This window comes from Stigmatopora argus, chromosome 16 (assembly GCF_051989625.1).
Source record: "Stigmatopora argus isolate UIUO_Sarg chromosome 16, RoL_Sarg_1.0, whole genome shotgun sequence".
In the NCBI taxonomy this organism is placed as follows: Eukaryota; Metazoa; Chordata; class Actinopteri; order Syngnathiformes; family Syngnathidae; genus Stigmatopora; species Stigmatopora argus.
Genome location: NC_135402.1, coordinates 6,661,991 through 6,674,698, shown reverse-complemented (window position 1 = coordinate 6,674,698; position 12,708 = coordinate 6,661,991). Strand labels below are relative to the sequence as shown.

The following is a 12,708-nucleotide window of genomic DNA, read 5'->3' as shown; positions in this document are numbered from 1 at the left end:
GATATGCGTGAGTGTGTGTTTGTGTGTGAGGGGTTACAAAAATGAATCGTTTTGTGTGTTGTGGATGGTCATTTATTTATAGATAAGGTTTGTATTTCTAAATATGTTATTTCCTTTATTCATTACAAGCACATTTGTGATCCTAACAGGCCTGAAAGATTGAATCAAAGTGAAGAAGGGATGTGACTTGTTGTTTTTTGTACTATTGAGATGTTTTTTTTCTTTACAAGAAAAATCTGTTTTTGAGCTATCCCTTTTCAAATACTCAAAATACTTGGAAGATTTTACACCAGAAAATTTGTGCCAATGATGCAAGGTTTTACAAACCGACAGTATGTCACAATATAGTGTCTACTAGATGCAATCCCCTTTAAAAATAGATTTAGTTGGAAGTCCAATGTCATAACGGAAAGAATTAGATACCACAAAACCACAATGTACTCTGATTTGTCAGTGATGTTGACATGACATGATGATACAATTGTCGATTGCACAAAATTGATCACTTCAAAGTCTGGAAGGGGAATAAACTGAAGTTAAATAGTTTTTGGTTTTTGTTTTAGCTATAGTGCAATAATTCCAACTGAGTCCAATAATATATGGACCAAAATAATACCGGTATTTTGTCAAAGGTACAAAAATGTCAAGTCCCAGGCATGAAAAGTTTGGGTATCACTCAGAACTGCTCCTTTATTACTTGCAGGTTCAGATTAATAAGCACAAAGCTGGTTGCTGCTGGTCTGTGTGTGTCTGAACCCCATGAGGAATTAGTTTTCAGTGGAATGTGTCTTTATTTTCTCCCGCTGTTGCCTAGGGCGATGCTTTGATGCAATCTGTGATGTTCTGTGAACACAGGTTTTACTGGGTTTTATTAGGCTTTGTCTCATTGGTCTGTCATGGAGTGCAACAGGTTGAACTATCATGACTTCATTCATAGAATGGTCTGCTGTATTTTTTCAGCAGCTCTTTGATCTGTTTGATTTTTTTTTTGGGCCACATGAAATTTAATGGCTGTCTAAAGAACAGTCGTTGATTTGTGGTATTTTCTTTTGTACTTTACTCTAACTACTCTTACAATCATGATTGCTAGATGTTTTTCAAAGTACTTTTTTCATGTGAGCTGGACTATAATCTGATCAAATTGTCATTCAAGGGCCTTTTGAAATAAGATATGAAAAATCAATGCTGTCCATGGACAATTAATGTTGCCAACAGTCGTCTGTTAAAATAAAAAAACACGGGCATTCGTGTTTCATCTGGGTTTGACAACACAGTCAAACAACAATACATAAGACTATTGTACTTTTGTGTATTTAATTCCCTTCGAGCCACAGTTATATTTGGGACAATTTTATCCAATATTTTAATGGTTTGAATTTCAGGGGATAAAAAATAAATGGGTAGGCTTTAATCTTCGTGGGCGAAAACATGTTGACTTTTATTCATGTGATACTGTTAGTAAAAATGAGTGGCCCAGTTTCAGTAAGGACTTTGTTCCCTATTTTTCCTAAATAGAATTGAAGTGGTTGTTGTAATCGCTTAGTTCTATTTTGACGATGATTAACTGCGCATTTGAGTTTTCATAATGATTCTGAAGCAGGACTCTGACGTTGCTTGTTCAGTAGAGTAAACTGCATATATTGGATGGTGGGATTTTTAAACTGTTAAAACACTTTTTGTAACATGGTTAAAAACGAAGACCCTGAATTGTCGGCCAGCCAATTGCAGGGCACAAGGAGACGGATACCCATTCACACTCACAATCATACCTAGGGGAAGTTTAGTCTTCAACCTACCATGCATTTTTTGGGGGATGTGGGAGGGAAGCGGAATACCCATAGAAACCCCACGCAAGACCAGGGAGATTATGCACACTCCACACGGTGAGGACTGACCTGGGATCAAACCCTCGCACCCAGCCCGACGTATTAACCACTCACCCGCCGGTTATTATAATGTGTTACGATTTTTTTTCTGTGGTATTGTGTTGTGAAAGGAGTAACAACACAATAAGAGTTTTCTGACAGGCTTTGGATCAGCTTAGTGTGAGAATACTGATACCACTGTGTGTCCATGTGTCTGTGTGTGAACGTTGGAAAAGAGTCTGTTATTAGGTCCCATTGCATTCTTTCTACTTGAACACAGTCTGCACCTGTTTCTGTGTGTCACACTCGCACACAAATCACATCTTTTCGTCACCAAGTGAAACAACATATTCAGTGGGAAAATATGTCTCTGGGACGTAAATTCTAATACTTTAACTATAGGAAAAACATGTCTCTGTGTGAGTTTTTTTAATGGCCATCTTGTACATAAATGTGGTTTTATGATCAGAGAGTTCGGTTCTCACAGGAGAAGAGAAGGAAAGAGTTTGAGGAGATTCAAGTTCAGCTCTAATCTCAACTACAGACATTGTGTGCGTGTGTGTGTGGGATAGGGGGGTGTTGGAACTAAAGGAAATTCAGCCTAAACTTTATCCAGCTCAATGTATCCATCTATTTCTTAGATAATGGTGTTCTGCTTAATGTGTCTAAGTGTGTTGCTACATTTGTAGTTCAATTTCTCCCGCCCAAAATGTAACAAAACAGTAATCTGATTAGAAACTCTTATTGTCAGAAAATATTACAGTAACTTGTTTGATTTAATTTTGTTCTATCTCTTAGTTTGTGTTGAAATTTGAACGAGGTGCTCAAGTTTATTTAGGAAATTAGTTTTTTGAATGCATTATCCTACAACATGAAGTGTTTAATACAATGGCCAAAGTCTGACATTTTATCTTGGATATTTTAGGGGGTTAGAGTGCAAAGTCAATTGGGACATCCAATCAAAAGCATCTTGAAATTATAATATTCCTCTTAAATATGTTGTATTATTTCTGGCTGTTAAACTGGGTATGCTGGCATTTCACTTTTAAAGTATATTCAATGGCAGGTTTTGAAACACGATATGAAAGCAACATGTCGATGTTCTTTTCTCTTGCATGCTGTCAATACCTACATGTGTCAAGGCTATGCTTGACCCGTGATTAAAGCTTGTTATATTGGGTGTCAGGGTTATACTAATCCTCACTTTGTTCCTTTGCTCCCATCAGCCAGGCGTATGTTTCAAATTCCATCTCTAGAGGATTCCGACGCAACACCACGTAATGAAATTCCATATTAATAACTCAATGGAGCCATTTGTTACATCCACTCACATAACACTGCACGTCTCGGTGTTGCGTGCCTCCAATTGGATCATTTATCCTTTAGGAATAGTCCGTATCGCCAATAGAAATAAAAGAGAAGAAGCTAGTAAAGCTCAAAGTTTTAGCAGAACAAAAAGCCTTTATTCCTAAGAAGATCTGTTAGCAGATTTTATTTTCAAGCAATTTCTTGTTTTAAGACTTGTTTACAGGAAGAAAAGACATTTTTGTAGTGCCCCAAGTGGGTTTTTTCATCTTTAGGTCATCTGTCTGTTTTTAATTATTGCATCATTTCCATTCTAGCCACTTGTAAACACATCCAAGTTAAAATAGCAACATGCATAAATTTATTTTTGAGAAAGAAGTTGTTCAGCACTCGCCGGGGAGAGAGTTCTTGAATTGGAGCTCTTACGGGAAGGAGAAGAGAGCTTTTAACAGTTGTTCCAGGGCTTGCGTCATTCGGCACGAGCTAGTGTCATGGCTGAGTGTTTGCACGCTACATACACGCACGCATTTCCCAGCAGAGGAATGTAATAGGGAGCCCCCTTTCTCTTCTCATGTGGTCGCCGTTTTAGTGGGGGGAAATGTCACCTGTTTTGAGTGATGGCAGACCTGTACTTCTCCATGGAGTCTCATTTTTGACACAATTTCTGCTCCAAGATGGCCAGGCTGCTGCTCCCCCACTGAGTGGAAAATTATTGTTTTGTTCCTCATGTGCACTTGAAACCAGGCCTGAATAGGAAAGGGGCAGAAAGAGTAGTATGACTGCCTTTTTTAAAAATACTGTCTTCCGCCCAAAATAATCGCTAGGTCATGTGGGTTGAGAAAATGGTTATCCTTATAAAATCTGGAAAGGAAATTATAGGGTAGATGCAAAATCATTTTGGAGGTATTTGTTATGGCTGTTTCTGACCAGATTGTGTCATCGTTGCAGGTATACGCTCCATCTGCCAGTACAGCCGACTACAACAGGGATTCACCGGGGTATCCCAATTCCAAACCAACGAGTTCTGGCTTCCCAAGTTCATTCTTTATGCCAGGTAGGGTCCCTCTAGGCCAGAGGTGTCAAAGTGGCGGCCTGGGGGCCAAATCTGGCCCGCCGCATCATTTTGTGTGGCCCGGGAAAGTAAATCATGAGTGCCGACTTTCTGTTTTAGGATCACATAAAAATGAAGAGTATAGATGTATATTACATTTCTTGATTTTCACCCTTTTAAATCAATAATTGTAATTTTTAATCAAATTTTTCTGTGTTTCACTTCAAAAATCATTTTGTAAAATCTAAAAATATATATAAAAAGCTAAAATAAACATTGTTTTAGATCTATAAAAAAAACTGAATATTCAGGGATTTTAATCCAGTTATTTTAATCAATTTATTAAAAAAATCTAAATATTATATCTGAAATGGTCCGGCCCACGTGAAATCAAGTTGACGTCAAAGCGGCCCGTGAACCAACCCGAGTCTGACACCCCTGCTCTAGGCAAAAAAAAAATGCTGAATTTAGCCATTTTTTTGTAATTTTTACAGTACATTGCTGTGCAGATTATTGAATGTGTTGCTGAAGTGCTTACATATGAAATAAAGCTTATTTTTTTAACTCTGTATTAGATGGTCACCACAGTGGGGACCCCTGGAGCAGCAGTAGCAGCAACGTAAACCAACAGGGTTACCACGGCAGCTTATTAGGAGGAGGGAACTCTGGCCATGGCCCTTCTCAGAGCTCCTCCTATTGTGGGGTTCACCCTCACGACAGACTGGTGAGCCGATATGTTTAATGATTCTTTACAACTACAATCGTTACCCTCAGTAACTTCAAAATATCATTATAGCCCAATTTACTTAACAGTTGGGTTCACTTAATTTTTTCCTCTCATTTTTATGCACACATCTGTTTGAGTAGTTATTAAATTTCTGGCGTACATTAGATATGCGAACAAGGATAAGTTATTTGCATTCAATAAATCTTAATTTGAGGACCATATTATTCAAATTGGACAATGAGAGCACACTTGTATGCAGCGGCACACTATTTCGGGATCACTGCATTAGAGTGTCACTGCAGTGGCTTGGCATGTTTGTGATTGATATAATATTACAGTCACAAGGAAATTGAAGGTATTTTTTTAATTAAACTGTACTACAGGGGTAAATGTTGGCTTCTAAAAATATAATAATAAAATGTAATATTTATTATTAATCACTTATGTATGTTTTTATCCTCTCATTTGGCCTTGAACTCAACAATCAAAATGAGATATCCAATGTTTTTGTGCCCATTGATCATTCAAAACACCAAAGCAGGTCAATCTTACATCAGTAATTTGATGTTATATATTTATATCCTTTCAAATTAGACAATTTAAATGGTCCTATGGCCGGAAATAAATACTTCATGACCAAAGACTGCATATTTTAGATAACTTTAAATTGCAGTTTTGTTTTTCGTGCACTTCTATCAACATAATTGTTAAAATGTCATTCTTTCCCTTTTTTTATGTTCATGTGCAGAGCTATCCGTCACATTCATCAGCAGACATAAACTCCAGCCTCCCCCCTATGTCTAGCTTCCACCGAGGAGCTGGAAGCGGACCCAATCATTACAGCACCTCCTCTTGCTCCACCGCTCCCACCAATGGCACAGACAGCATTATGGGTAAGATTCTTGATTATTGGTTGACCTTGAGCCAATGCTGCAACTAATAGTCAAAAAAGGCTTAAAAATGCATGGTGTAGCAATTAATCTCTCACATTAGGAGTTGCAATTGTTTTTGTAAAATGAACGACTCCATAAAAACCCCAGTTATTTGAATGCACCCATTGGCATAAACTTGTGAAGGAAACAGCAGTTAATTGCAAAGTGAAAGACTCTTTCAGCATTTTATCTCTACCTTGACATCTATACACTTTTACACACTCACATGCACAACATGCCATATGGACACGTTGCTTTGAGTCCAATAGAACAAATAGGAAAGCAATAAGAAACAGATTTAAAGTTTGTTTTCATGGAAAGACATCTGTAACATTCCAGATAGCTATTGGATCCATGCACGCACATACAGCTCAAATTGAGTAATTTGGAAGGAACCAAGTAGGCAAACTAAGAAAATGGCAGAGAAATGATGCAAAGAAAAATTTGAAAAGCAATAAAATACCACTAGATGCGATGACTTTGTTGCATATCTACCAAAACAAGTAAAAAGTACAACAGTGTGCCGTATTCAAGATTTGCAGTGCAATTTGGACAAAAACAAATATACAACAGCCACTTTTTTTCAGAATGTCATGTTTTACAATGTTGCCGTGGGATTTAAAACAATAAGGTTTGGTGACCTTCAGGGTTCACGTCACTGCAGGGAACATTATATTCTACTTTTCTCTATTTTCATGCTGCTGTGTTTTAACGTAAATGTTATTATGTCCTTTGAAAGTATTGCTTTTTGTGAAATAAAACAGAAAATATGTTGAAATTACCCTTTTCTATTTAGGCGATCAAGATGTCAGACAGTAAAATGGCATAATCATCTCCCTCTTTGCAGATTTAATCTTGCATTTCTTAAAAAATATATTTCCCATTGCACATGTTGTACATTTCACATCAAGACCAGATCAGTGTTCATATGTGCAGTCTATGGTAGTAATCTTTTGGATTCTCCACTATGTTAGTAGTGTGGCATGACTGAGTTTTAACCCCAAAACACATGCTGCTTCCTTTCCTTCTTTGTTCTGGCTTATGCTCTGTGTGTCTTCTTTTAGTAGACTGTATAATCAGTGAAGGGAATACAGTCTTTATTCTTTTAATGTCAAGTATTAGCTTTTTGTATTTAATGAATGCGCTTGGGTGCGGGTATCTACCTAAGTTGTGTGTTTGAGAGGTGCATTTTTCATATGGAAGAGATGAGTTGTGAGCATGCTGGACTCTATTTCCTTGTTTGTGTGTGTGCATGTGTATGTGGAAGTTCATCTCATCTGGTACATTGAAGTCACATCCTTCCTCTCTGACATTAGTGCACTGCAAGTGTGTGAAACAGATTTGCTTGTACACTCAATCCTTGCTATTTGAAAAGAGTTAGAGATCCAAACTCACCACAAATAACAAGTTTAATAGTGGACCCCCCACTAAAATGTTTGATGTAAATCAGATCTTAGGTTTTAAGCATGGAAAGTTGTACTTTGTGTATTTTATCCTATTTTTCATGTGTAGTGAAGATGCAAATTTCTTGCCACTTCATTATTTGATTTGACTTAGAGATTTGATTACTACTCAATGCACTTTTTCCCCCCAATAAATTCTTTTAAGACTCTCCAGAATAAATCACCAAAATTTCTAGTGCTCGACTGTATACAGAATTTGACTCATATTTTTAAACCGGCCACATATCTGGTTTTGAATTGCCGGCTGTCTTGGAAATGTATCTTTTTCGGGTACTACGAAGGAATGTTGCGAAACACTTGAGTTGGAATGCAGCAGCATCCTTAATGTCAAGAACACATTTTTCTGCCTCCCCGTTCACATCTGTTTGTGTGTGCGTTTGCATGTGTTTTTGTACGTGTCATAGCTAACCGAGCACAGAGTGGAGGAGCCAGTAGCTCTCAGACAGGAGATGCCTTAGGGAAAGCACTTGCCTCAGTAAGTTGAGCAAAAAGATTATTATTTATTATTATTATCATTATTATTATTTTTAGTATTTTTAGTATTTTTATTATTATTATTATCATTATTATTATTATTATTATTATCATTATTATTATTTTTATTATTATTATCATCATTATTATCATTATTATTATTTGGTATACTTTTTATATAATTTTGGAGCGCTTGACTCATTATGTTTGCAGGTTTTAAAAGCCACTTAACTCCTTTTGTTGTTTTGCTTCTTCAGATCTACTCTCCTGACCACACAAACAACAGCTACCCGTCCAATCCCTCAACTCCAGTGGGCTCCCCGCCCACTCTCACAGGTAGATACTTGAAGTCTGACATCCAGCAAATACACTTCAACACCATCCAAATGCAAACACTCAGAGAGGCGAGAATCAGTGTTTTAGCCTTATCTCTTTGATACAGAATACGATCATTAGGACTGCACTGTCATGTGAACTTGTTTAAAATCAGAAAAAAAGCGAGATGGGGGTCAAATAAAACTAACAATACAATGACCTCACCTGTTTGGGTCTTTTCCCCTCCCTATTCCAGCTCCTTAAAGTGAAAAATGACTCCTAATAATAGTTGTTTTGAATTTGTCTCTAATTGTGGCAGCAACATACATTGTTGTATATTCCTCCGCCGAGCCTTTTGACAGATAGCTTTAATTACAAGCACCACTTTGACAAATTGTTCACCAACCTACAGGCACCGTGAGCCATGAGCCACAGATCACTCCACCCTCCCTTCTTATTTTCCCTCTTCCCCCTTTGCTATTATAGCTAGTTGGGCTCCTGTTTGCGTAACCGTAATTGGTGTTTATGATCATGTCAAAGTCGCTCCACTTTTTACAAATTAGAATTGAAACCTATTAGCACAAACTACATGCAAATTGATATCCAAGGCTAATAATGCTGCAAGGGTGTTTGACAGCGTTGGACTGAAAACAATTTACCCTGGCGTTTAATAGATATTTATATTTGCTCATGAATGTACCCAGGTGATTGTATATCAATTAGCATGTGGAAATGAGCTTTTAATCTGAATAAAGGATAACAAACAAGAAGGGATACGCAAATGCAGAGATGAATTCATTGATAAAAATCTGGGAGCGAGGCAAAGAACAATGAGGAGTAATGGAGCTATGACAGGAATATCGTAATCACCCATGTTTAGGAATATGAAAAGAAGTGAACATGAAATGAGGAAAATAGAAGAAAGGTGATTTAATGTGGAGACAAACTATACTGTGAGACAATAGACTCTTCAACTCATTAAATTGACTTCAAAATCTAATTATGGTTTCCGTTGTATTGATACAAGTAGTACTATGCTGTTTTTTAATAGGACCAAGTGTTTGGACTGTCTTGTAGTTACTATACCATATGTCGTATATTGAACATAGTATAGTACATAAAAGCACATTGTTTTTAATACTGATCTATTGTTTGTTTGTGAGGTCGCTACATAAAATGTAAAATAGACAACGTTAGTGACACAATACAGAAGACTTTCAATATTCCTACAGGCTTTTCTGCTGTAATATAAACAGCAGAAGAGATTGAAAACTAATTAGTGAGATGCCTTGCTCAAGGTCACCTTGAAAGTGGAAGTAGAAAAACATCTTTCTAGTCTCTAGTTGCTTTTTTTAGTCAGATTGAAGTTGCTTGAGTGTGTTTTCCTTTTAGAAGAGCCCGCCCCCGCACACATTTAAACACATACACGTTATGTTCAATGAAGATTAAATTGTTCTCATCAATTCAAATGTTGTTCTGCAGCAATTTAATTTTATTACCCCCTAGAATTAATTTGTATGCTACTTGAACCCCAAAAAATAATAGTCTCACACTCGATGCTGTTGTTGCTTGTCATCTCTCAAAGCCTCATTTTAATGTAAATTCATCAAGTGTCTCTCATCTCACTCAACCAGCTAATGAATGAGACCTGTCGAGGTGGATATTACCTTTTCAGACAAAAAATACGCAAAATAGAGCCACAAATATTGTGTTGCTGAGGACCTATTCTAATCAAGCACTTACAGTAGTGTCTAGACACATGGCTAATATTTGCATGCAGCCAATTATCTTCGAGAAGAAAATTAGTCATATTTTAATTTTTTTAAGGGTCATTTACATTCGTACATCAAAAGTAGAGATGATGAGAGACCTCGTAGGTGTAAAGACTCTTTGTCTGATCACATCAAACCTTTCTTCTTTATGCTTGTCATCCATGATGTACAATAGCCAACGAGATGTGAAGAAATTCCAAATCCAAAATTAAACAATTATTTGAAGGATAAAATACAGTAGTTACAGTAAACTAATGAGTGACCAATTCAATGGAAATAAGGCTACTATACCATTGAAGTCGGTGTGTTCAAATTTACAAAGTAGGAACCTTGTTGATTACGAATATGTCAGTCTTTTGTTTAAATATACTTTTTTTGTACACCAAATCATCTATCTCTTTGTCTTTTCCTTTAGGATTTCACATTTTTATAGTAAAATGATTATGAAAAATACTACAATCAAACCAATTTATTACTGCCAAACAGTCCATGTGTCTGCAATCCTTTATTACTCTAAATGGGTCTTTATTTAGTCTTTATTGACATACAGTGTAATGAAGAATATGAAAACCCACTGATTTGTTTTTCTGTTCATATCTCATATCCATTATATAACTTTGCCCAATTATCTTCCACACTTTTCTTGACAATCCTTGAATAACTCTCTCTCTCTTTTCATATTGTAATGGCCGCCACTCTTAATTCCTGCTTCCCTTTGTCCCAGCTGCCAGTTCAGCTGTCTGGTCCAGGAATGGCGCACAGGGAGCATCCTCACCAAACTATGAGGCTCCACTACATTCGCTGGTAAGCTCACCCACACCTCCATTGAGTGGCTAAAATATAGACGAGGTGTTTCTTGAATTCACACTTAAGTGGATTTTCACAGCTTCCCCTTCCAACAGCAAAACTTTTTCACCCATCATATTTCTGTGAATACGAAAAGGTTTCAAAAGCCAACAACAGCCTTGTTCAAGTTGAAATTTCTTGAGAAAGTGTTGCTCAATAAACAGTTTGCTACTAAACAGGAAGGATTATATGAGATTGTCCAAGAAAACTATTTTTCCAATCTGCAGCAAAGTCGCATCGAGGACCGTTTGGAGCGTTTGGACGATGCCATCCACGTACTGCGAAGCCATGCTGTAGGCACATCGACAGCCATGAACAGTGGGCACAGTGACATGCACAACCTTATTGGGGCTGCACATACGCACAACGGCGCTATGGGTTCTCTGGGAAGTGGCTACGGGACAGGACTGCTGTCAGGCAACAGACACTCACTCATGGTAGGATCCATAATATCATCATATTTTGGGCTATACAGTATATCAGGGATATCCCCAATCTAAACACGTGATTGTAAACCCGATCCTATCACAACATTATGAGAAGATTGGAATCAGGTAAAAAAAATATAAAAATATATATATATATATGTATAAATCGTGTTTTTAAAATGTTTTCATCTGAGATTTACGCAACTAAAACAAATAGATGGCCAATAGGTCCTTTTATGGGGCTGTAATGATGGGATAGCTTTGTTTAAATTGGGGAAAACATTTGGGTGTCTTTTTTTTTTTTCCTTCTTTAATGCATTTCTGACATATTAGATCAGGACTCGGTCTCAGCAGGGCCTCAAAATCATATGACTCAGACTCAAATGCCGAAATATGTGTTAGGGACATCCCTAGTATATGCTATGTATTGTTTATATGCAAAAATAGCGAGCAGTTTTCTGTTTGAATGGAAAATGTGACGTTATGGGATGTGGGAGGGGTCGTCCAAGAGGAACATTATGAAACCTGGGAACACTTTCAGATGCCTGAACATATCAAGCCTGGTGTGTTTATGTTTTTGTTTTGTTTTGTGTGTCCATGAAAATTCTTATGGACTGACATACATACTAATCATACAAAGATGCGCATGAACCTTTTCTCTTCACAAATGTCTGTGATGTGAATTCAAAATCTTTTTAAAGATCAGTTTTAAGACTTCAATATGCTTATAATGCTTTACAACTGTGATTGCCTGAAAGTTGTTTTTCGATACCTAAATAACCAACAAACTCAGACTTATTAAAAAAAAAAAGCAAGTTTAACCATTTCGACAGAAACTTATTCTACTGTATTGCCGAATCTACTCATAAATTGCCCAGGCGATTGGGAATTTGTTTTCCCTCTTATTAACATCTTTGATTGAGGAATTCAATCTATATACACGTTCAATATTTGAGGTGCTTAATGACGTTACTAACACCGTGCTTAGTCCTCACTGGTGTAGTTCAGGAGCTTTGTCTCACTCCCAATGGTAGTATTTACTTGGAAATGTTTTCTCTTAATGGAGAACACCAGCTGTAGAGGTGTGTGCTTGTATCCGTTAGTATTTCACATGAGCCACAGAACTGCATCTTTTTCAAGACAAACACATTTTATTCTAACCTCTGCCTTTATTCCAACTAGTTAACCCATTGCGTTAGTTGTGTTCATGTTATTAAAGAGATTTGTTCAGGTTTAGAATAATGAAAACACATGAAGATTAAGCTTGAGACTGACCCAAACACCTGGTTTCTTCATCACAGATGTCTTTGCATGATAATCTGCCTACCGGTGGGCGTGGTTTTGCAGAACACGTCATTGCATGTTATTTCAGCACTTGGAGATGCACATTGTTGAAGTTGAGACAGGATGCAAACACAATTACCTTACTGCTTCCCTTTGATTGACTAAAATATAACCTCAGGAATTGACTGAGAATCGTTGGCTGCACTCAAGTCAAGTCTTAAAGTCAGGGAAATACACAAAAAGAGA

At 37.1% G+C, this 12,708-nt stretch overlaps 1 protein-coding gene across 8 annotated transcripts in view; it reads left to right on the top strand.

Moving 5' to 3' along the window:
- tcf4 (transcription factor 4) overlaps positions 1-12,708 on the top strand; it is a 108,978-nt gene that overhangs the window by 81,548 nt on the left and 14,722 nt on the right. For all 8 annotated transcript variants that reach the window (XM_077622235.1, XM_077622232.1, XM_077622234.1 and 5 more), the window contains 7 exons: positions 4,119-4,224; positions 4,797-4,945; positions 5,697-5,841; positions 7,748-7,818; positions 8,075-8,153; positions 10,629-10,708; positions 10,978-11,187. In XM_077622235.1, the coding sequence (XP_077478361.1) occupies positions 4,119-4,224; positions 4,797-4,945; positions 5,697-5,841; positions 7,748-7,818; positions 8,075-8,153; positions 10,629-10,708; positions 10,978-11,187 (840 nt within the window). The remainder of the gene's footprint in view (positions 1-4,118; positions 4,225-4,796; positions 4,946-5,696; positions 5,842-7,747; positions 7,819-8,074; positions 8,154-10,628; positions 10,709-10,977; positions 11,188-12,708) is intronic.